Source organism: Cheilinus undulatus, linkage group 20, assembly GCF_018320785.1.
Source record: "Cheilinus undulatus linkage group 20, ASM1832078v1, whole genome shotgun sequence".
NCBI classification, from domain to species: domain Eukaryota; kingdom Metazoa; phylum Chordata; class Actinopteri; order Labriformes; family Labridae; genus Cheilinus; species Cheilinus undulatus.
The window spans coordinates 25,966,680-25,991,539 of record NC_054884.1 but is presented as its reverse complement, the minus strand read 5'-3'; the positions used below and the strand labels follow the sequence as shown (position 1 = coordinate 25,991,539).

Sequence of the window (24,860 nt, the reverse complement as noted above, 5' to 3'; positions counted from 1 at the left end):
GGGTCTATTTTCCACATGTAACACTCTTTAGATTTAAATGCTCTCAATTGGCATGGACTCACAGTGCCACCTAAATATGGTTTACATACAGCTCCTTCTCATCTAAACATATGTATGTTTAATGCTTTCCAAGAACAGATGATGCTGTCACTACTTACCAAAAAGCCCTTTGTACTTCCCTGGATCCGACCTTATGTTAACAGTGCTGTCTGTTGGTCAATTAACTATCAAAACTTGACAGCTGATGATTCATCAGTTCACAGCTGGGCCTTTCTGCAGTAACTTACCTGCATTTCACTATCAATCAAATTATTTTTCCAAACAGCTTTATAGAAAAATGTACTCCTTTGCAATTTGTTCAAAAAAATATCAATAATGATGATTAAAAGAATCAGCAATTATTAAAGATTTTCATATCGTTTACCTTTATGCAGTACAAACATAAAGCAGTGAAGTCCCATTTCTTCGCATTTGAGGCATTGTATCTCAAAATGGCATTCTGGAATCAAACAAACCGTTATTATTGCACAGAAAATGTACTGGTGTGTATTAAAACAGTGATCAAGTTATCTTAAGACACTGTGTCCCATTCAGTTTCTGGGCCAATGATGCCATCTAATGGTAGACTCTGGTAACAACAGCTCTGCACTCCTTGTTTTATGAAGTGAATACAGAAAAACCTTTTTTTAGAGAAACGAGTAACACTTGCCTTCAACTCATGAGGACTTGAGAATTTCTTGTTTAAAGTTTCCTTGATCAACTCCCATCGGCTTTTGTTCTGCAGCTCCAGAGTTTTCTGAGGAGGTACAAACTCACAGGCTGAATTCAATTTGTTTATTGTTTGAATGGAATAAGAGCTGTGTTTTGCATATTTTTCTTGAGGTAATCGGATTTCACAAAGACTGAAGACAACAAATGTTAAAGTGATTAGCTGCTCTGTCTAAGCACAACTTAAAGAAACGTCTCAAATTATACTTTAGCACGTTTCAACATCACTTATAAAATCAATAACACGCTACTCATTTTAACATCCTTATTTGATGTGAAAGTAGACATTGTTGCCCTTTAGTCAGACATATACTGTCTACACTGTTGCAGTCTAGCATACGCTCACCCACCACTTTATTAGGTACACCTGCTAATACTGGGTTGGACCCCCTTTTGCCTTCTTCCCACCATGATTTCAACAAGGTGTTGGAAACATTCCTCAGAGATTTTGGTCCATACTAACATGACAGCATCCCGCAGCTGCCGCCAATTTTCCAACTGCACATGCATGATGTAAATCACCTGTCCCACCACATCTCATGGCTCTCAATTGGATTTAATCCTTGGGGGCCTGTGGAGGCCAGTGAAGGACAGTGAACTCATGTTCAAGAAACCAGTTTGAGATGATCTGAACTTTGTGGTATGGCGCATTATCCTGCTGGAAGCAGTCACTGGAAGATGAGTACACTGTGGTCATAAAGGGATGGACATGGTCAGCAACAATACTCAGGTAGGCTGTGGCGTTTAAATGATGTTCAGTTGGTACTAAGGGTCCCAAAGTGTACCAGGAAAATATCCCCCACACCATTACACCACCACCACCACCACCACCAGCCTGAAACCTTGATACAAGCCAGGATGGATCCATGCTTTTATGTTGTTTACGCCAATTTCTGACTCTACCATCTGAATGTCGCAGCTGAAGTCAAGACTCATCAGGCCAGGCAACATTTTCGTACCTTCTATTGTCCTATTTTGGTGAGCCGATGCAAGTTATAGCTTTGTTCTCCTGTTCTTAGCGAATAGGAGTGGCACTGGTGTGATGTTCTGCTGTTGTAGCCCATCTGCTCCAAGGTTTCACATGTTCAGAGATGGTATTCAGCATACCTTGGTTGTAGAGAGTGGTTATCTGAGTTAGTGTTGTTTTTATGTCATCTTGAACCAGTCTGCCCATCCTCCTCTGACTTCTGACATCAACAAAGCATTTTCATCCACACAACTGCTGCGCACTGGAAATTTTCCCTTTTTCTGTCCATTCTCTGTAAACCCGAGAGATGTTTTTGGATGAAAATCCCAGTAGATCAGCAGTTTTTTAAAATACTCAGACCAGCCCGTCTGGCACTAACAACTATGCCACGTTCAAAGTCACTTAAATCCCCCCTTTTCCCCCATTCTGATGCTCAGTTTGAACTTCAGCAAGTCGTCTTGACCACCTCTACATGCATAAATGCATTGAGTTGCTGCCATGTGATTGGCTGATTGGCCATTTGTGTTAACAAGCAACTGAACAGATGTACCTAATAAAGTGGCTGGTAAATGTACAATTGACACTGTTGCATTATAGCATATGTTGTCATGTGTAATATCATCTTTATATTACATAATCCATGATTTCAACCGCTTATTAAGTGACAGATTTGTAAGAGCTTGGGTCATTACCTCATCTTCCACAGGGAAAAGACTCATACTAGAACAGGGCATCTTCACATGAGCATCATCCCAGGTGTCCATGAACCTAGTTGGATATGGAACAGGTACTTTACCACTCCTGAGCAGGTCTGTCTGTCAAAAAGTAAAGAAATATGATGTAAGTTAAGGCAATACCAAAAAGTAGTGGTGACAAGAACATCTCATTTTGTGAAAATGATACAGAACTTAACAGATAATGTTTTGTCTGTTGACAACTATCCTGTATGCTGCAAATTATCCAAAGCCTAATATTAAAATATTCTATAATCATACAAATTACTACAGAAAAAAATCTCGACAATATGTCCCTCTTTTAGACAACCCATACATTTTGGATATTGAGGTGATCAGTGATAAAATCACTCCAATTGAATTCTCAAGTAGATTGTTCAAAAAGCTTTGAGTATGTCAAGGACAGGGTTTATTTGAATGTTTACGGCCTGGTTTCAAGTTGGTAAATAATTCAGATTTGTTCAATTTTAGTTCACAGTAAGACTAAAGATGTAAAGATAATGAAATACAGATAGTTCATCTTTTGCAAATGGCCTCCAAAAATAACTAAGTGTCCTCTTTGTGACTCAGCAAATAAATCAGTTCTGACCAGAGCAATCAAAATCTATATACAGTGTATCAAAGTTAAGTGGCATTTTAGAAGTGCACTTTAAACATTAAAGACAAAAGCTAAAATAACTTGCATATCTATATATTTTTAAGCACAATACAGCAGTTCTACTGCAAATATTTAGGATTTAAAAAATCTTATTTCTCTCAAACTTCAAATCTGTGGTTTACAAAACTGCTCATACCCTTATCATCACAGTGTGCTGGCCAGGAACATTCTTAAGAGGAGGAAGTGGTCCGCCACAGTCAGGCATTCTCTTCAGCTCATTTATAGGGGTCCCCATCCATTTCACATCAGGCTTGTCAGCATCAGAGTTAGCTTTTGTGTCCTGTTTCTCTGAAGATTGATCTTTCTTCCCTCGTCTTACTGGTAAACCCGATGAGGATGACCATCCTGAAAAGAAGTCGGTTATTTTGGTGGTCTGTTTGACTTGGCCCTCTGACCTGGCTGAGCATGTCTCCATTTCTTGTTTATCCAATCCACTGTCATTATTTAGCAATGGTGACACAGGACTGCCTTCGTCAAGCTCCTGAGGAGTCAAAGGTTGGGTTTCCTCATCTGAGTCAGATGGGGAAGGTTTTTCATCTATTTGGCAGTCCTGAATGTGAGCCGAGGTTGTTTGAGAGCCACAATCATCAGCCATTTCTACATCCACTTGTGTTGTGTCTGAGGTTTTTGAAGGCTTAACCAGCCATCGCTGGAGAGTGTTCTTGAACTTCTGTTGTTGTTTTATGCCCATTCTTTGATGCTGACCTTTTGTCTTTACACCTCGCAAACCATCATTTCCAGACTTTGGTTTTGTATCCATCTTTTTCTCATATATGTCTTTCCTTATTACTGGATCAACTCTTTCATTGCTTTTTCTGTGAATACCTGAAAATAGGGAAATAAAAAAACAACAACATAGTGGTAAACAAGAGAGAACATACTTCATAGAGGCAAATAACATGTACTCTGCACACACACAATTTTTACAATTTACCTGTACATGAGCGTGAGGGGACTGATGAACTTGTTTCAACACTGAATCTCTTTGCCAAAGGTTCAAAGTCCAGCAGCGCTGTCATTCTGCAAAGGAGAAAACAAGTAATGCTTAACCACAGTTTAATCAACTTGATAGATTAAAAGGACATCACAGAGATACTTACAAAAAAGCCTGAGCTGACACCACAAGTGATGTGTTTGGAGGCTTTGTCCAGGCTTGTTTCTTAGGCAGTCCTTTCTTCAGTAATTGAGTAAATCTTAGAAGATGGTATACAGCCATACATCGCACAATCTATTTCAAGAAAGAAAATAATCCTGCTTTAGTTGACACATAGCTGGTAAAATACACGACTTACCAACATGTTACGTGTTGATTAAGCACCAGAAATGGGAGGAAATGCTGTTTCGTGATTCTGTATTATTCTGACTGTCGTCTAAAGTCGCAGCGCGTTTCAATATATTCAAATGTTGATAGCTTGTCATAAAAAAGACTTCATCCGAGCCCTTGTTGGCTAGCTTACCTGCTAACTAGCTTCGTGCCTCTAGGTTGGTAAACAAACCGTAAATAATCTAGTTTTGGTTTCCCTTGAGCAGATGTTTTGGGAAGCGTCATGGCGCTGTTGTTGACATATATGTAAAATTCATTTTGTGATTTTTTTTTTTCCCTGTTAAAGTTGAAACTCCCAATTAAACGTTGAAAAGTTATTGCATATCGCTACAAAAAGAAAGACACCGCCGATTAATACCACAAACACTTCCGCGCGCGTGTGACGTCCCCAGAATTAAAATATCGCGATAAATCCATGGCCTCAGGTCCCCAACGTCTAAAGATGGGAATTCAGGCTCTGTTTAGTGATCCGGCTCAATTGGCTCAACTCATCAAAAAGAGTTGTCTCTTTTGACTCTTGATTTGGTTACCAGTTTGGTTTCACTTGATTTGCCAAATTTAGCAATGTCCTGACATATGATTGATATCTATGCTGGTAATTTAACCTATTTATGCTTTAATTTTTGATTAAAACATTATTATTTTTCAAAATGTACAGTCTCCTATAAAAAAAACTTAAACATAGAAAATACTTTAAAATTATTATCATTATTATTTGTGCTGTAAAAAATTTCTATTAATTCCAATTTATTATTCACAACAGTGAAAAAAGAAAATGAAACATATATGCTGATTAATTGTACTCTGATGCTTTCATGCAAATGGCAAAAGTAGCTTTGTAACTTCAACTGGAAGACATGTAAAAATTCTCTGTGCTCTTAATTTTATAATTTTAAATTAACCATTAAAACCATCTGACATTGACAAGTAAGCAGACAATCTGTTTGTGGTCTTAACTTCTCCTGTTTCAAAAGCTAGTGGAAGGTTTTGATGCCATCCAGAAGCATTTCCTTTCCAATTGTTTTGTTATTATTATCTTTACAACTACCTATAATGCAATCTTCCTCAAATTATTGACATGATGCAATTGATTTTGGTCAATAAATTACAAAGCCTACAATCAATTAGATTACTTTTTTAAATTACTGACATCCCTATTGATAATAAAAAGAAGAAGAAGAAGAAGAAGGCGACTCTCAACGGGATCCGGACCTCATCTTTTACACAAAGGAGTTGGCTCTTTGTATTGACTTGTTCTTGACGGCACATCATTACCAACGTTTGCAATATTGATATATTTTACTGTAACAAAGTTAGAGACAGAAACATTCCCACTCTTAAATAATTAAAAACAATAATTATAAACGTTTACAAGGTTTTCTTTTCTTTTTTTTTTTTTTTTTTGTAAACTTTTTTACTACATAGGCTACAACACGGATGAACGGAGGACTGAGACAGTTCACAGAAAAACAAAACGCTATCTTTTATCTGTGAGTAAGCCTAACTCTTACAGCGTATTAGCATATAAGAAGCCAGGTGTTAAATCCTCTTTGACAGATTTACTTTTTCATACCCCACTGCTGGTTCATGTTTGTTTTCTTAAACCTGTCCTGCTCACCTGTCTTAAGACACGCCCACCGTGACGCGTCTTACCAGCAGAAGGAAGCAAAGGCACAATCCTTGAATTCATTAATAGCTAGCACACATACCTTATGGTGACTTAACCGACAATTCTGGGTACTTTTACCAGGATTATGGATCTACAGCACATATTATTCGCGCTTTACTGTCTGTGTTACGTTCCTGGGATTGACAACAAAGGTGAGGCACAGGTGATATGGGATACAGGTGGGGTAGAATATCTACGGTGCCGAAAAATTAGTGGAAGACCAAGAAAAAGAAACTATTTTTCTTTATAACTGTCGGACTTTAAATGTTTTCAGCTTATTCGAAACTTTTCTTTCCTGAAATTCAGTTGTATTTCTCTGTTTCATTTTTGTTTTAAACGGTAAAGGGATCGTATATGGATACAGTAAGCCTAACTCCAGTTGAGTTAGCCCAAGTATTTATCATTTTAATTTTCCTTTGACACGGACAGAAATATTCATTGATTTCTTTCCTGAGAGAAAATAGCATTGGTTGATCCCAGAATACACCCTGAATATTGATCATTTCTGTATTCTTACAGATATTTCCCAGGAGCTCCCATTACAGCCGTCCAAATACACCATTGTAAATCCTCAGCTGATTCGCAGGTGGTCAAGGAGCATTAACAGACACACACAGTCAGACACAGAAGTAAGTCACATCCCTGATTACAATAAGGCCTGTCTTTTAAGTGGATATTTTAAGACAACAAAATAAAGATTGGTTTTTTGTACACTTTTCAGAAAGATGGAGATGAGACACTGTCATATGCACTTTATATAAACGACAGAAAGCACCTCCTTCATTTGCAAAAAAACAGGTACGCCTTTACGATGTCAAGACTTTGCTCAGATGACTCAAAATGTAATGATTAATATGAAGCGTTTTATGTTTTTTTTTCCTATTCTCAGGGACTTTTTACACCCAAAATTTGTTCAGTTTTCAAGTGATGCTGCTGGTAACTACAAGTCATCCTATCCAAAGCAACAGGTAAGTAAACATTATGTTGTGCTGGTTAAGGGTGCTGCTTTACACGCCTATTCTCAAACATGTTTATTTATCTTTTTCAGGAGCATTGCTATTACCATGGAGAGGTGGAGGGATATGAGGATTCAATGGTGGCACTCAGCACATGTTCTGGCCTCAGGTTTGAAAATCTCTTGTGCTGTTTAGTTTCCTCATTTGAGTGATTTTTGGATCTGGGTCACTGAAACTAATTCAGTGATGACATGACTTGATTATGCATGGATTGACTGCTATAGCTGTTTTGCACTGTTTAGTTTTCAAAATGTAATGATCAAGATACAAATTTCCTTAATGGGTTATTTTTAAGTTCAAAGATTTTATTCATACCTTGTAACTGTTCACATGATGATGTTCACTGTTTTAAGTCACTGTGCATTCATACGGGTAAAATGTTCCAGCAGCTATGATTAATCAATCAAAAGCAAATAAATTCCAATCTACTTTCAGACTTCTTACTTGGTAGATTCTGATTCCTTTGTTGCCATTTATTAAAGCAATTTAAAGAGCTTTTGGGTTCTTGAAATCACAAAGTGAATTTTTCTAAATTTGATTTGATTAAAACTGATTTTCAGGTCCAGTTCATGAGGAAAATTTGTTATACTTATTAAAGGCTTTTCACCAAAGCTCTAGTAGAGCCGCACCTTTTGGACCGTTTTCTAAATGTATCTGTCCCTGTGTTCCTTTTTTAATATAAACAATGTCGTTATTTCTCTAAAATTACTTCTGCTTTTCTCTTCTGCTCTAGGGGTGTGATTGTTATTGGAAATGAAACATTTGGCCTGGAGCCTGTGAAGCAGTCTGAAACAAATGACCACCTTCTGTACCTTCTGAAGGATGTTCAGACTGAGCCGGTAAAGTGCGGGGTCATGAGCGAAGCCACAGCAACACAAAGCCATGAACCATTTGAGCCTGGCCAATCGCTGACAAGTCTGCTGAGGGTAAGGACGCTCTATGTAGACTTATTTTTAAAGTGTGAACAGATAATGAAATATGCTTAGGTTCTAAATGACCAATTTTCCTTTTTAACCTTTTTTTTTTTTTACTTTCAACAGAGAAAACGCAACTTGCCTCAGACCAGTTATATAGAGTTGGTGCTGGTTGTCGATAAACAAAGGGTGAGTTGGCATATTTTGTGATGAATTAAGGAGAACGTAAGGGTTAATGAATTGGCTTGTTTGTTTGACAAAAGTTGTTTTTTGACAAAAAAAAAACCCTCACCCTGTTTTCTTTTACTAGAAAAAAAATATCACTCATTTAAAATCCTTTCTGTGGAATATGTATGCAAAGTCTGCTTTTCAGTGTTTCATACCAAATTCACAACAGATCTTAAGATAACTAAATAAAGCAATCAAACTTCTTCCTGTCCACACCACTGGGATCAGCAATCCAAGGTCTCTGCCCTTGCCTGCCACCCATGCCTATCCCTGCTGGTACAGAGTCCACAGGGTGGTGTCTCCATGTTACTTTTTCTGGCTGAACCTAACCAGGCCCCATAAAGATTAACTTTAGCTATTGTTCTAATTCCAGTATACTTGCATTGACTTGTATTGTGGCTTTACTGATTAATGTGCGCTGTCCTAATTAAATAAATGAATTAAAATAGCCATCAGATGCTCACCGGTGAGCACCCACCTTCCTCTAGGTCGTGCTCCAGTGGGGTACCGTGGTATCCCACCAAGTATCCAGGTAAGGTACCTTGGCTGGGTACAGGGACTAATGCCTTCAGCAACACATCTCCCAGGTTCACAGGAGCAAAACCTCCCATCACACCAAGGTAGCCATTCATGGAGGAGATGGAAATGCTTTTGATTTACTGGTCGATCTACGTCCCAATTCTCACTTTTGGTCATGAGCTTTGGTTAGTGACCAAGAAGAATGAAATTGTGGATACTAGCAGCCCAGATGAATTTCCTTTGAGGACTGGCTGGGCTCAACCTTAAAGATATGGTTAGGAGTTCTAAAGGGAGCTAGGAGTAGAGCCTCTGCTCCCTCTCATCAAAAGGAGCCAATTAAGGTAGGTCAGTCATCTGCTTTCCAGGCGCCCCCTTTGGAGGTCTTCCTGGCCTGTCCAACTGAGCAGAGACCTCAGGGTAGACCCAGAACATGCTGGCAAAATTTTATATCCCTTTTGGCCTGGATATGGTCCCCAAGACCATCCTGGAAAATGTCTTAGGGGAGAGGGAGGTCTTGGTTGGCGTAACTAGCCTGCTGCCATCGTGACCTTGCCCCGGACGTGGCTCTTGGACGCTGGAGATCACTGCTCAACCCTATGGAGGTGTCATGTGACTAACTGAATGAACACCAATAAAGGGGGGTTCACACTTGACAACACTCATGCTGGCTTCTCATCAGTCTGCCCATCAGTCTGCATGGTTGACTTATTGGGCCAATTTTAAGACTTAACTAAGCACTAGGCCTTTTATACTTTGTTTATAATTCAGATCCTATTACTGCTAAATTCCTTTTCTGTGGAATATACTGTCAAAAGTGTAAAGTTGAAAATATCAGAAAAATCACATTTTATTTTTGTGTTGATTGTCTTCACAGTATGATTTTAAGAAAGGAAATGAGACCGCCATACGAGATGAAATGGTGGAATTAGCTAACCTTGTGGATGGGGTAAGACCTTTTTAAGAAAATATTTTTAATCTCAATTTATTCTTACGTTTTGTGCTGTTTTTTTAGACAGTGTTAATGTTTTTTCTGTGTTACTTTAGTATTATAAGCAGCTGAATATCCGTGTGATTCTGTTGGGCTTGGAGATCTTCAAAGACAGCAATCCCTTCAGTGTGGAGGGCAGTGCAGGAGAAGTGTTAGGCAATTTTGTGAAGTGGAGGAGGGCAACTCTGTTACCAAGATTAAGGCATGATATCGGTCAACTTATTGTGTAAGTGCTGGGTGATTATAGTTTTTAAAGAGTTCACATCATTGCATAGTGAGATACAAGCTGCATACTTAGAAAAGTGAGGTCAAATTTGTGTCTTGGTACACTTGCTTCTCAGTGGTCGACCCAGCGCATATCCTGGAGGTGTCCTAGGAATGGCCTTTGTAGGGACTGTGTGCTCTGTAGCAACCTCTGGAGGAATCAACGTGGTAAGTTCAGCTTCCCTTTAACTTCTAACACCGGCTGACACCGGGGTGCTGTGGCAGCATGAGCTTTTGTGCAGAAACTGACACCTGCATCTGCATTATTGATGGATAGTTCTATAACTGCAACTCATTCTCGTTGGCCTCAAACAGCACACAAGTTTAACAGGTTAGACCTGAGCACAGAATTAGGAAGAGCAATGACGAGGCAACTTTCTTTGGGCTAACAGATTCCTTAAATGTCTTTCTGTTGTTGTGCCTTACAGTGCTTTGATATCCATTTTAAAGACTCAACACAAAACAAAGACAACAATCTTTTAACATGATATCTTTCTGAGTATGAGAATATGTGTTACAAAATTACAATTAGTTTCCGACATTCCTAAGGTAAAGAAATTTAGAATTGTTAACCTCCTGAAATCCCTTCAAATACTTGCATGCCTATTTGCTGCCCTTCTTTTCCTGAACTGAATTTCCTTTATCCAAAAGTTCAACTCTTTTGAAAGATTATGACAAAATCTTATTTCTATATATCCTGATTTTCGATTCAAGGATCAAGAATAACAGTCTCTTTCTCTTTCACTGCAGTTTAAAAAATATTCAAAATCGTTTTCAATTGTCAGATCAGAATCATACATCTGACTGTTTATAATTTTATGAGTGATTGTTCTGGGTGTGTTTTCACAGTTCTCAAATGAAAATGTGCCTCGTTTCTCCTCTGTGTTGGCACACGAGATGGGCCATAACTTGGGCATGAATCACGATGACAATCGCTGCACATGTGACGGGAATTCCTGCATCATGGGAGGCGGTGCTAGGTAACACATTCTCCGTGATATGTTTAATGACATAGAAGGAAAACAGGAATTGAAGTCTGGCACGCTCTACACTGCATTCAGAAAGTGTTTAGACCCCCTTCACTTTTGTCAGTTTCAGTACTCTCAGTACCCTGTCATGTGAAAACAGAATTGTAGAATTTTTTGCAAATTTCTTTATATAAAAAAACTAAAACATCACATTGACATAAGTACTCAGGCCCTTTCCAAAAAGACCCGAAGTTGAGCTCAGGTGCCTCCAATTTCTTTGGATCTTCACTAAGGAGTTTTTACACCTTTATTTGAGTCGACCTGTGTTAAATTATTTCACTGAAAAGAGGTTTCCATCCAGCCACTGTGCCATAAGCCCAGAGCGGTCAGAGTGACCATAAGATTCATGGTAAACTCTCTTACTATGGCCCTTCTCCCCCAGTCATTCAGGTTGGCCTGGTCACCAGATCTTGGAAGAGTCCTGGTTGTGCCATCCATTTGAGAATTTCTGAGGCCACTGTGCTCTTGGGAACCTTCAGTGTAGCAGAAATTCTTTGTAGCTTTTCCCAGATCTGTGCCTTGCAACAGTCCTGTGTCTGAGCTCTGCAGGCTGTTCCTTTGACCTCATGGCTTGGTTTTTGTTCTGATATGCATTGTCAGCTGTGAGGCCTTCTATAGAGAGGTGTGCGCCTTTCAAAATCATGCCCAGTCAATTTATTTTACCATCGGTGGACATCAGTCAAGGTGTAGAGACATCTCAGCAAAAATCAAGAGAAATGGCAGGAACTTCAGTTATACTTTGAGTGTTGTTGCAAAGGGTCTGAATACTTATGCAAATGTAATTTTTCAGTATTTTATTTTATTTTCAGTTTTTAAAAATTGTATGTGTTTTCTTTTTTTATACTGGTTAATATCAATGATCCATGTAATAAAAGCTCATGTGAGAGCTTTTTGGCTGGTTATGAAGAAGGCTGAAATTAAAATTGATACCTCTTTGTTGACTTTAAAAGCAAACCAAACCAATCTGACAGTTTCTATATTGCTGCTCTTAATGTCTGAAAATGTTACCAGGGAGTATTGCCTGCTGCCAAAACAGCTTTTTAAAAATTTTCGTACTCTGATACAAAGTGAGAGATGCATTTGACTATTGAATAAGCGTAATGTCTTTCTTTTGACTAAAAATGATACTTTAGCATCCAAAGAAAAAAACTAGCAAAAAAAAAAAGATATGGTATGCCTCAACAACAAGGTCACCAAAATTTAAATAAACTTACAATAGCTTAAAGTTTGCCTCTGTGTCATCAAGTGCAATCTACAACTTTCATACTATATATATCATAGGAAAGCAGTTCGCCCAACAAAAGCTGGTCTTTTGCAGGCTTTGTGGCAGAAATAAAATCAACAAATGTGTGTTTCATAATTATTGACCCATGCAAATTTTAAGAACAACATGCAGACTTTGTGTCATTTGATGCAAAAAAGGATGCATAAAAGATTTAACTCTATAGTGTTTTGGACTGTTTACTTCTTCATTCATATTTGACCGATAAAGTGGTTTATTTCTGTTTTTTGTTTTTTTTTTTTGTAAAAAATCTTTAATAGTGCTCCATGTCATACAAATAACTTCTAATAAAACAAAATAAACTCATTTCTGCACAAATTCAAAGATTGTAATGTCACGTGATATATGCTTTTTTGTAGTGGGGCCACACAATTCAGCACCTGCAGCGCACAGGACTTTGAAAAGCTGATCATCAATGGAGGAGGTGGGTGTCTGAAAAACCAGCCCCACCCATCGGATGTGGTTGGTACTACTGAATGTGGCAACGGCCGGCTGGACAAAGGAGAGCAGTGTGACTGTGGTAAACCAGAGGTACAGTACATCATACACACATAAAAGAGCAATCTAACTTTAAATATACTGGACCTTACACTTCTATATCAGCTGGAAGTTTTCACAGCTACAACCCCAAATCCAAAAAAGTTGGGGCGCTGTGTAAAATTTAAATTAAAGCAGTACAATGATTTGCAAATCTCATAAACCCAGATTTAGCTCATCTTGAATTTGATAAAAGCAAAACATTTCAAAAAAGTGGGGACAGGGTCACATTTAATACTGGAATTGGGTTTGTACTTTTTCAATGTATTGGACTCTGACAGTCACATGTTGCTTTTACCTTCACTTTAAATGTGCACAGACAGTCTACAACTTCACTAACCTTACAAGAAGCATATTCTGTCTGTATTTAATTCTTGTGGTTTTCTTTATGGAATGTTTTTTTCTCCATCTAAATTTCATCCAGGAATGTGAAAATGACTGCTGTGATGCTGCCACCTGCAAGTTTACACCTGGGTCAGTCTGCTCTCAGGGACTCTGCTGTGACAGATGTAAGGTAAGCATCATGTTGGGCTTAACACTGGAGTTATCCTCTGATGTTCTTTAACTAAATAAAGGTAATGCAGTTCACTTTAGAAAGCATTTTTACACTCCTAAAGGAAAAATAGGTCCTCTACTATTGCCCATGTGTCCTGTTTTAGATCAGAGTATCTGGAACTGTATGCAGAGCATCCGTTAACACCTGTGACCTTCCTGAATTCTGTGACGGCGTGACCGAATTCTGTCCTGATGACTTCTACATGATGGACGGCCTGACTTGTCTTAACAATGCTGCGTACTGCTATGAAGGGAGATGTCAAACATACGACTACCAGTGCAGACATCTCTTTGCACCAGGTTCTGTCAATAATACTAGATACTCATTTTTTTTTTTTTTTTACAGATAGTCAAGCTTGGTTTAATCCCCATGTCTGACTGAGTTTTACCCTGTGTTACATGTGGCTCCTGATTTCAGTCAACTTGTGTTTAAAATCCAGCCAATAATACACCAGCCTGTATTAATTAACTTCTCTTGAAACTGATATTTCATCTTGGATTATCTTTCTGTCTTTGGCAGATCAAGCTAGAAAAGCTGCTGACATTTGCTTCCAGCATGCAAACATGGAAGGGAATATGTTTGGAAATTGTGGAGTCAACAACAGACAAGAGTATATCAAATGCAGTCTTGCGTGAGTATTTTATTTGTTTGAATGATGTGACGTAACGACAGGTATGTAAACATACAAAGCATGCATCTATTAAAATAAAGCAGCAGCAGTCTTTTGAAATGCTCAGTGTGTAACATTTTTAGTATTAATAGAGTAAAAAAATCTAGTGTAGTCTATATTGTGGAGCAACGTCAACTCCCCCTGAATTAGTTGTTCTCAGCTTAGTGACAGAACAGAGCTTTTTCAGCTTGTTTATGATTCTCTCTAAAGTTCAAACAAGCTGTTTTCACTTATGCAGTTCAGAAAATGTCAGGCTGACTAGTTCTGAAATCTTAATGAATGAAATCTTTTTCATTCATTCATTCACCTCACACCAAGTGACTATAGGCCAATACAGACCAAAGATTTGTTACGAGATGAGCTGAGATTTAACCTTGCAAAGCCGATGGATTGGCCCGACACCAAACCAAAAAGAGTTCAAACTAAACAGTATCATTTGAGGAGAACAGGCAGTAGCTATGGGCGGGTCTCAGTTGTACTGTGAGCTGATAGCAATGGTTTCTGCTTAGTGTAGCCGTTAGCTCAGATGTAGCTTTAGTATAGAAGCAGTTTTATCAGAACTGGACCTTTCTTTATGAAATAAAAGAGCAAAGAATACAATGAAAACTATTTGTGATGTTAAAGATGTTATCAATCTTCTGCCAAGCTGCTTCAGCATGAGTTTGCAATGGTTACTGGGAAAGGGGGGCTTGTACTGTAAGCCGGTGGCAGTTAGCCTGGATATAGCTGTAGAAAAGTGGCAGTTTAATCAGACCTCAACCACATTTCTTTATTAAAACAAGAGCCTAACTGTAAGCTCCTTGTGGTGAAGAAAACAGTTTCACTTTTTTCCCAATCGGCCTTATCATAAGTTTTATCCACATCATGCTTCTCTGTTGATAGATAAAGTAGCATTTGCCTGTCCAGCTTCCAGGAGCTGAGCATGTGTACAACCTCATTTTGTCCTGTCGCTCTGATTGGCCCGTGATATGTGACAGAGAGAACGTTCATCCAATCAACTTTTTAAAATTTTCTGAAAAGTCCTGCCTTTCTCAAACACTTACTAGATAAATGTGAAATATATCTCTGCAATGGCTATATGAAACAGTCTATCTGCTGTGTGAGTTTAGCTGAAACTCAACACATTAGGGAGGATCAGTTTCAATTTAATGTGATTTATTTTTAAAGTTACAGTGCAATCAATCTGTCTCTACTGGAAAGATGGTACTTTACATTTGGCTGTATGATTCCGGCATGAGGGTTATTAGTCCACACCAGTTGACAGCTAGTTTAGTGCCGCATGTGCTCTTTACAGTTGGTGAAGGGGACAAGAGTACTTATCAGGCTGAAATTTCCATTTGAAATTTGTGTTTTAAAATGGATAAATAGAATCATTTCCAAAACTCACTGCATTATTTTATCTGACAGAATGTCAGATAACAGGCATTTCACTCTGCTGCAACTGTCTATCACAACTTTCGAAAACAGTATCATGTTGCGAGTCTTTGGTTTGAACTGGGCTGACCTCTGTCAGATTTAAGGGTGGGGTGGGGGTGTCCTCAGGACACCTCAGTAGTGACAGACGAAGCAAAAGTTGATATACGACAATTTAGTGAGAATGTTTTAATTTATATCAGTGGTAGATATACTTCAACATATAATACAAGACAGAATTTTCTTTATCACAGTCTTTTTATTCAAATTGATTAATATGAATTTAAAGTATGAGAACCTGAATATTTGACCATAAACATACGTCGAGTTGTATCTCCATACACCTCAAAGCCACTCACAACCAGGAGACATTTCTTTGCTTTTGATTAAAGGATCTTGTTGTTTTGTCGTTATACTATTTGTCCAGTGCGGGAGGTATCTGCATTGTTTGCAAGCTTTTAAATGTTTTTATGTCCTCTTCAGTAGTTGAAGCCTACTCTGGCACACAACTCCAAACAATGAGCAACAGCTACAAGATCAGCCTCTTGTTTTTCTCTTTGCTTTCCTCTTACTTAAACTATGCAACATCTTGATAATGTAAATGCTTTCCTGTTTACAAGCTAAAGTAACCATATACCAGTTGTGTTTTTTTATTCTAACTTTGAATTACTTGGCAACTGTTTGATTTGACTTTACTCTGCTCTGTGCTATTCTGCAGAAATGCCATGTGTGGAAAGTTGCAGTGCACTGATGTGGACCTTAACAACCCACCTCCTGGTGCCCAGGCCAGTATCGTGATCATTGAGGGGGAAAAGTGTGTTAATGCACACTTTAACCTGGGCACGGATGTGTTAGATCCTGCCTATGTTAACGCTGGCAGCCCATGTGCGAAAGGAAAGGTGAGCAGACAAAGTATTAAGTACACATCCAAATGAGACGGAATGTAACCAGGAGGTGATACTCTTAAACGTGTTCCAGAAGAGTGCTGTCATTGTGAAAGTCATGCTAATGATGAGCATTTAGTGATTTGACTACGTAGATAAATAACAAGTCTTCTCTTTTTTAGACCTGCCTGGACTTTGAATGTGTGAATGCTTCCGCTCTGCTGCCCAACTTGGACTGTGAAGCGCGAACCACCTGCCATGGCAAAGGGGTGAGAGTGAGACAGTATTTTCTTTCCATTTTTCCTTACATCAACACCCAATACTGACATTTCTGATGTTGTTGTTTGTCCTTCAGGTCTGTAATGACAGAGGACACTGCCACTGTGACAATGGGTGGGCACCACCAAACTGTGACAAAACAGGGCGAGGTGGAAGCATAGACAGCGGCCCTGCTATGATAGGTGGGTTTGGACTCATTTTATCCATTTACTTTTAAACATTAAGGACACATTATGTACACTTATGTATTTTATTCAAGATAAAGCACTTATATTTTAGTGGATCCATCATAATGAAATCAGCTACGAACTCTTAAATGCATGGATAGATATGTGGTAACATAATACAAGTTTCCATTGACTATAGATGCCATGTGTTGGGGCTTCACATATCTCATGTATTAATCATACAGTGTTCTGCTGGCAGTGCATCCTGATTGTTTTCTATTCTCTATGATGATATGAGAATGTTTCTTTTCCTTGATCATTTTACTAGTGTTAAACTTACCCTTTTGATTTGTCTATGACTCCTACTGTATGTATATACATTTTTTTAAACATTTATACATACACGGGATATTGTATGAGGCTTAACTAAATATAGCACAGAGCAATGACTTTTAAATGATAGTGTGAATTCAAACTCCCTCTGGGTTTGTTGTTCTCAGCTTTGTGTTTACATCAACGAGAATGCCCTTTTGTTTCATTTATGTGTCATCTTGAGGCTTGATCATGTGTCATATATGCTTTTTACACAAGCTTCCTTCCATATACAACTGCCATCCCTGTAACACCTGCAAGCATAATAACCAACACAAATGTAATAAACCCCAAACATAACTCAAATCTGCAGCTTTTAATGTAATATATTTACCATAACGTAATAGCAGTTGCTTACTGCAGACATAATAAGTATTAAATTTATAAGGTTTATGAGAAAGTAAAAATCACTGTCTCTCAAAATGTTATTAACTTTTGACAAATGTAGTGTGGACATAAAAAATTAAAGTGGTGGTCATTGTTTTGGCCTTGTAAAAGCTGATAATGTAATAACAATGCGCAATGTAACAAAAAAAAATTAACAAAAATTCAGAATGTGATAACTGGTTAACTCCTCCGATTCAGAAAGTGCCAAAATTTGACGTCTTCATTTTGGGACACTTTTCTAATTCAGAAAGTGCCCCCCAAAAATGCCATAGTTTCTTGGCACTTTACAATGCATAAAGTGCCCCAAATCAAAATAATTTGGGGGGGGTTTACCCTTTGTTTTTTGAAAAGTGCCCAAAAATAAGACTTTATTTTGTGCCACTTTTCCAATTCAGAAAGTTCTCCTAAATTAACTGTAAACAAACAAGTTAGAAAATTCTCAAATTTCAGGATTACAAGTGTGAAAAGGACTTGTTAATGTTTCACTCGGAAATTCAAACATGTTTCAGAAATGTTTTATTATCATAGTTTATATGTTATTATCATTATAATTATCATTCTTTTTGACATGTGCTCCACCCTATAAGTTGTCCCTTCAGCACCCTGACCCCATTCCAGCTTTTTATTCTTGCATGCATGTTGTTTGTCATGTCAGAGAGAATGTATTGAATCTTGGGTGTAGCCAACAGTTAATTATTCAGAGCTGTTCCTTAGCCACACATAACCTTTATTTATTTGTGTAACTACAGACCACTCCCTTCGGAACGGCCTTTTGATCTTCTTCCTGCTGGTGGTTCCTCTTCTGATCCTCCTCATTCTGCTGCTGCTTTACTTCTTCAGGAGGGAATCCCTTGACCCATGTCTAAAGAGACTCCCTAAGTAAACATCATCTCTCTTAAAAAAAGTCAAATTCCACAGATTGTTATTTTGATAAAGATTTAGCTTTTTTTTTTTCTTTCTTAGGCCAGGTAATGCTCACAAAGGAAATTCACATTCACAGCCAACCCAAGATGTACCAAGGGCTGTCTCCAACCAGCCTCCACTACAGTCACATCATGATGGGGTAAATATTTTTGGTTTTGGAGGAAAAAACGTATTAATTTTGCTGTAGGAAACCATGTCTTAATTTTAGTAACAAAATAAGGAAATCAGCAAGTGAGATACTGGTTTTGTTTTCATCCTAAACAGCTGGGATGTAACTTGTTCTTCCCTCTGATTTCAGAACGGATATCCACCATCTTCCATGCCTCCAGTTCCTGGGTATGATCTGATTTAACCTTCTCTCTATCCTTAACGCCGTTATCCATAACACGAATACCAGTATAACTGGTTTAATGGAATGTTTTTCTGTCAGATTTAAGTATGGGGAACTGGATTACTGGAAAGAAGAAGCCGGCCTTTCTCCTGCCCCCACTCCTGCTGCTGCATACCCTCCAGCTCCTCGGCAGGGTCCAGGAGTACCAAAACCAATCCCTGCAAAGCATCCACCAATGTAGTTCTACTCCAATATTAACAATTGTATTGTAAATATATGCAGTATTCTGCTTGACAATGAAGTAAGAGACAATTCTACAGCTGTGATTGTAAGACTCACTGTCACTTGATGCTGAAGTTTTATGTGGTCAACTCTGAAATGGTGGTGGATAAGGTGGAGTTATTTGTGTATTTATGTATTTTTAAAAGAAAATCACCAATCTTCATTGCTATGTGTAATTTTTTTTAAAAGTCTGTATTGTCATTTTCAATGTATTGATTGTAATAAAATACATATTAGGTAAGTGTTTTCATGCTTTTTAATTAGTTCTCAATACTATCAGTGGGGTTCTAGTTTATGTCACTCTGGTAATCTGAAAAAGCCCTACAGGCACAAATAAGTGACATATATATATACATAAATCTAAAGCATATCCAGATCTGGGCCTTGAAAAATCACTGTATGCTCCACAGCCTAAGCCAACCCTACACATCCATCCCCGTCTCCCATTTATGCTTGTTCTCACTCAAGGCAAGTCCATTTAGATGTCCAGTTTAAGTTTTCTCCATCTTATCTTTGTCTTCATCCTCCTCATGTTCTGCCATATTTGCTGCCATATTACAGTATCAGAGTAGATTTGTCACAGTAAAGGTGAATCTTTTGAAGCCATGTAAAAATCAAATGTCATCTTTGGCAAAAATTTAGATTTGACTGCAACAGCATGTGATGAATTTTTCACAGCTCAGATTTAGTATTACACATAGCCAGCGATTTTAGTCCAAAAAGCCAAACAAGTGACTTGATGTTTAGTGTTAATTTTGTCAACAAAAACTATTACTAAAAATGATCGTCAGCTACTTTATTTCCATGAGGAAGATACGGAAAAGGTTTAGGGCCACTGAAAAAGAAAATGTGATGTAATATTTTTTTACTTGTGAGAAAAAAGTCAGAATTCTGGCCTATATTTTGCAAGTAAAAAAGATTGTGTCTCAGTTTTTTTTTCAGTGGTCCTAATCCTCTCCTGTAAGAAGACTAGACTAATAGTAGGTAAAAAAGATCTTTGATAATAATAATTCTTCATTGTACATGTAAGGTATGTCAGTATTTTCACTGGTGTATTTAAAGTCAAAGTAATTATCGTCCAGTAATTTGAGTGTTTTACATCTAAACTAATTATAAATGTGGCTAAGGCTTTTTTGTTGACTAAAGTGGACTAAATGTTTTGAGTTTTTGTCGACCAAAACTAAACTAAGAATAAAGATTAAAATGTGACTTAAACCAAAGAGAATTTTAATCCAAAGAATCAGACTAAGAATAAATTAAAAATAGCTGCCAAACACTGCTGATCTTGTCTCTTTCATCTTTATCCTTGAGTGTTTTGTCGGCTTTTATTCTGAAAGTTAATCGGAAATCACACGTCTTCCTCTTGCTTTGACGTTGTATGATGCGGAAGTAAGCTGTCACTTGCTACCGCCGTGGCTACAACATAATGTGAAAAGCCTAAATGTAAGGCGGCTGTCAAGTGGCGGATGGCAGCAGAAGATCCTGGAGGTGTCAGCAGGACTCCGGTCTGTCTCTGCGTCCTCTGTGGGCTGCCTGCTGCCGGGAAGTCCACGCTGGCCCCCGGGGTCCTCCGCACCGCAGCTCAGCGCGGATGGAGAGCCAGTGTGCTGCCGTATGATGACTTGATCCCCGAGCATGCCTTTCAAAACAGAGTGCTGGAGGATAATGGAAAGCTACAAGATATGGTAAACGTAGAGGTGCTAAAAAAATCTCTTCTATGAGTTTGCAGTTAACCTGCATGCATTAAACTGATGTGACATTAGATATATGGCTACAGACTTCAGATCATGCCACATTATTTGTTGATGGGCTTCCAGCATCAAATACAGGTGTTAACAGATAAATCAATGCATCCATATGTAGAATGTCTAAAAGGCTCTTTGACATGTCTTTATTTTATGATGCACTATAAGGCAATGCACCTTAAATGTTTCTATTTTAATCCTGTATGTTTTAGCTTACCCCGAATGCTGTAATTAAAGAGTGCTGTTTTCTCATACACAGCACACTGAATGGAAGTCACACAGACAAGCAGTCCTACGGTGCATTGAGCAGTTTTTGGAGAAACCTCAAGTTTTGACTGAGAAACAAGGCAGCTGTCAGATCAACAGGACTGCATGGGAACAGTGCATTAAGACTCTGATGCAGCCTGATGATTCAAACCAGGATCCACTTCTTTTTGTGCTGGATGACAACTTCTACTACCCGAGCATGAGATATGAAGTGTACCAACTAGCAAGAAAATGTAAGCAAACAAATATTTTTGATCCATTATATAGGTAGGTTCTGCATGTTTTAGACCATTTGAGATTTGCTCAAGATAGGAACTCATTATAGTTTCAAAAGTGTTAAATTTAAGAAGACTAGACAAACAAGCAAGGATCAAACCTTGTCTATCAAAGTATCTGAGTTTAAATACAGTGCTTAACAAATTCATTAGACCACCACCCAAAGTAAGGTTTATGCCACAGCTGCCCTAAATTAACACCACTGTTAATTACCAAAATCATTTTTTATGTTTCTGCAATGGTTAACACACCAATATGTAGAAGCTCTTTAACTGAAATGATATTTCTAATACTAAAATATAATTATTGTTGTTATCCATGAATTTTCAAATTTACTGATTTACAAAAAAAACTGAAAAAAAAAATAGTAAAGCACATTATTATTTCTTGATTAATATGTCAAATTATTGTTATTGACTTGCATTCATGAACAGAAAAATTAGTTTTAGTGGTTGAATGTAATGCTTGATTAATTTCTGACTTCTCAGAGAAGCCCAGTGAGCCGGCTCAAATTTGGGTACAAAAAAAGGTGAATTCAGTTTGAAATTCCTCATTCCTGTTCAAAATTGGAAAACATGGAGAGCTCACTGAAAATGAAAGAGTCCGTATTAAATCACTTCATGATGCTGGATGGTCTCTGAGACAAATATGACAGGTGGTCTAATAAATTTTTTAAGCACTGTATATTAAGAAACAAAACTGCTCATGTGTCCTATGGACTTCCTTTTGTTGAGTTAGTCTGTCACTTGTCTCCCCAGACTCCCTGGGCTTCTGTCAGGTCTATCTGCAGTGTGATGAGGAGTCATGCATCAGCAGAAACCAGAGCAGATCTAAACCTGTCCCCACTGAGGTGATAGTGGAAATGGTTCAGCGTTTGGAGCCTCCAAATCCACAGAAGAATTCATGGGAGAAAAACAGCATTTTACTCAATACCAAAGAAAATTTGTCTGACAATGACATGTAAGAATCAGTAGTTATTAAGACCTAAAAACACCAAAGTTCATGATATAAAATTTGTATTGGTTGCCTCTGTGTTTCTTTCTCAGACAGAAAGTGATGGAGTTGATCTCCTCTGCTATGTGCAACCCACTGAGCCTGGTTGAGGACAACACAGAGCAAATGGTGTGCCATCCCAGCTCATATCCAACCTCATAAAATGGGTTTGAATATGTATCAAATTTGCTTGTGTTGTGGTCTTATTCGGTTGCAGGAGGCTGACCGCCTGAAATGTGCCACCAGTGTAGTTCACCAGGCTGATCAGGCCTGCAGACGCCTCATATCTGACACTATGAAGACTGCCCGAGGTTGGTTAAAACAACTAATATTTTACTCATTTTCATATTTGCGGCGAATCATTATTGATCATTTCTTACCTTAACTTTAGAAAATCAAGTCCCACCAGAGAAAATGAAGTGTTTGGCTGCTCGCCTGAATGAATCCAAAGCAGCGTTTCTTCCCAACCTGAGGAGACAGCTGCTTGAAGACGCGGCATTCTTACAGGATGAGGAATTGGACGTGGAACGTGTAGTGAAAAGAGCCATAGATGTTTTTGATCGAGAGAGAAAGGAAATCCTCTCCTTCATCACAAATGGAAAATAATGAATTGAATCATGAATACACAAAGGTTGATTCTTTACCATCAGACATTGGAGATGAATGTAAGACTTTTTTTAAAATTCAGTTTAATTAAAATAAAATCATTGTGTTAGTCATTTGCTTTTCAGTTTTGGGACAATCTTGACACTTAAGGGCAACAGAAAGAGTGTGAATTTCCCTGCCAAACTGGCCTCAAAATGTGTAGTGGTATCTTGCATGAGCTGTACATAAATGGTAAGAAAGCTAATTGAACGTTTGTCCATCAGTAAATATGATACACTTAAAAACGCAACAGCAAAGAGCTCACTTATTCTTACATTTTCCCTTTCTTATGAAAATAAAAACACAAACAAGTTAAACGATTAAACTTCTAGTCTTTCCATCAAAAATATACAGTGTTAAAAATGAACTATTTTTTCAGTGTTAAAAAGAAGTGATCACAAATGTACTCAACACTGCATAAATACTCAAAAAAAGTTTCATTATCACTTTCAGTATTAAGAAAGAGAGGGAAAATTCTCATTTTTAAGGTGACTGCCAAGAGCTCATGACCATAGGTGAGGGTTGGAACATAGATTGACCAGTAAAGCGACAGCTTTGCCTTCCAATTCAGCTTCATCTTCATGTAAACAGTCTGATACAGCGCCTGCAACACTGCTGTGGCTGCCCTTATCCATCTGTCAATCTCAAGGTCAATTCTACCCTCATTCATGAACAAGGCCCCAAGATACCTAAACTCCTTCACTTGGGGCAAAGACTCACTCCCCACCCAAAGTGTGCAATCCATTGTTTTCCGGCAGAGAACCATGGCCTCAGACTTGAAGGTGCTTATTCTCATACCAGCTGCTAGGCACTCAGCAAAAAGCAGAGATGAAATTCTGAGGTCCCTGAACCGTCCCCTGACTGATCTGAGATTCCTATCTGTGAAAATCAGAAAGAATCAGTGACAAGGGGAAGTCCGGGTAGAAGCAACACACTGGAATTGTGTCCCATTTTGTACTGAGAATGCAAACACAACTCTCGCTTTGGTCATATAGGGACCTAATGGCTCTCAGCAGTGGATCCAGAACCCCATATTCCTGCAGTATTCCTCACATGATGCCCGCCTAGGGCCAGGATTCAGTAATTGTCATTCTTTACAGTTTTGCCAATATCAGAAATGTACATACTGTATCTGCCAATATCAACTTAATTAAAATTATAATTACATGCATTGTATATTATATCACTATTACAATAATCAGTAACAGTAATAGTAGATAGCTACTATCTGCACTCTGTTGGGATCAGTAATTTCCACAGTTACCTTCCCGTCTCTTTAGTCGCAATGTAGCCACCTTGATTACATTTTAGATGAATTATCTCATATCCATGAGCCATGTTGTATCAGCCCAGCTGAACCTGGAAAAACTCCCAACAACCAGCAGATCAGAGTAGGTTTGCAACTGAACAGTTGCAAAGATTTAAGATGCATACAGCATGAAACCATACTGTATATGTTACCTAAAGTCATGAGTATCTCCAGATGTTTAAACCCAAATCCAAAATATAGTTAGATTATGCTAAAAATTCAGAGCCTTGTTGTTACTTTTAGTAGTTAAAATGAGAGCTTCAGCTTAAGCATGAGGTTCTGGTATCTTGTTAATTATGGAAAACAGAATTGATTTTTGTTTTCTCCCTGTAATGCTATATGCTTTTGTGAATATTAATTCAAAACTAAAATAAAAAAGCACAAAGCTTGGGGGCCATGTGGATCTGCAGTGAATATAGAATCCAGTACTGTGATTAAACATTAAATAAAAAAGAATATGAAAT

General features: G+C 38.1%; 3 protein-coding genes across 4 annotated transcripts in view; 2 read left to right on the top strand and 1 right to left on the bottom strand.

Annotated features, from left to right (window-relative positions):
• Positions 1 to 4,810, bottom strand: part of LOC121528612 (poly(ADP-ribose) glycohydrolase) — a 30,304-nt gene extending 25,494 nt beyond the window's left edge. The window contains exons 1-7 of the mRNA XM_041816128.1: positions 4,585 to 4,810; positions 4,228 to 4,355; positions 4,062 to 4,147; positions 3,264 to 3,952; positions 2,428 to 2,550; positions 710 to 796; positions 425 to 499 (exon numbers count right to left, since the gene is read on the bottom strand). Of these exons, the coding sequence (XP_041672062.1) occupies positions 425 to 499; positions 710 to 796; positions 2,428 to 2,550; positions 3,264 to 3,952; positions 4,062 to 4,147; positions 4,228 to 4,343 (1,176 nt within the window). The 5' untranslated portion in view covers positions 4,344 to 4,355; positions 4,585 to 4,810. The remainder of the gene's footprint in view (positions 1 to 424; positions 500 to 709; positions 797 to 2,427; positions 2,551 to 3,263; positions 3,953 to 4,061; positions 4,148 to 4,227; positions 4,356 to 4,584) is intronic.
• A 1,313-nt stretch (positions 4,811 to 6,123) lies between these two features.
• Positions 6,124 to 19,344, top strand: zgc:174164 (uncharacterized protein LOC570656 homolog). Its single transcript, XM_041815941.1, has 22 exons — positions 6,124 to 6,272; positions 6,640 to 6,749; positions 6,842 to 6,918; positions 7,010 to 7,088; positions 7,169 to 7,245; positions 7,870 to 8,062; positions 8,177 to 8,239; positions 9,672 to 9,743; positions 9,842 to 10,011; positions 10,127 to 10,217; positions 10,899 to 11,029; positions 12,719 to 12,890; positions 13,321 to 13,410; positions 13,556 to 13,751; positions 13,972 to 14,083; positions 16,254 to 16,434; positions 16,602 to 16,688; positions 16,775 to 16,880; positions 18,374 to 18,503; positions 18,588 to 18,687; positions 18,847 to 18,884; positions 18,979 to 19,344. Exons 1-22 carry the CDS (start codon positions 6,206 to 6,208, stop codon positions 19,118 to 19,120), a joined length of 2,484 nt encoding a protein of 827 aa, XP_041671875.1. The 5' UTR covers positions 6,124 to 6,205; the 3' UTR covers positions 19,121 to 19,344.
• Positions 19,345 to 20,546: 1,202 nt separating this feature from the next.
• On the top strand, positions 20,547 to 23,061 carry LOC121528187 (L-seryl-tRNA(Sec) kinase). Of its 2 annotated transcripts, none has more exons than XM_041815471.1 (6): positions 20,547 to 20,846; positions 21,166 to 21,406; positions 22,208 to 22,409; positions 22,496 to 22,571; positions 22,660 to 22,753; positions 22,834 to 23,061. In XM_041815471.1, the coding sequence occupies exons 1-6, from the start codon at positions 20,628 to 20,630 to the stop codon at positions 23,046 to 23,048; spliced, it is 1,047 nt and encodes a 348-aa protein (XP_041671405.1). In that variant the 5' UTR covers positions 20,547 to 20,627; the 3' UTR covers positions 23,049 to 23,061. The 2 variants fall into 2 exon arrangements, with proteins under 2 accessions (XP_041671405.1, XP_041671404.1); XM_041815470.1 differs by having other exon boundaries at positions 20,547 to 20,858.
• Positions 23,062 to 24,860: the final 1,799 nt, after the last annotated feature.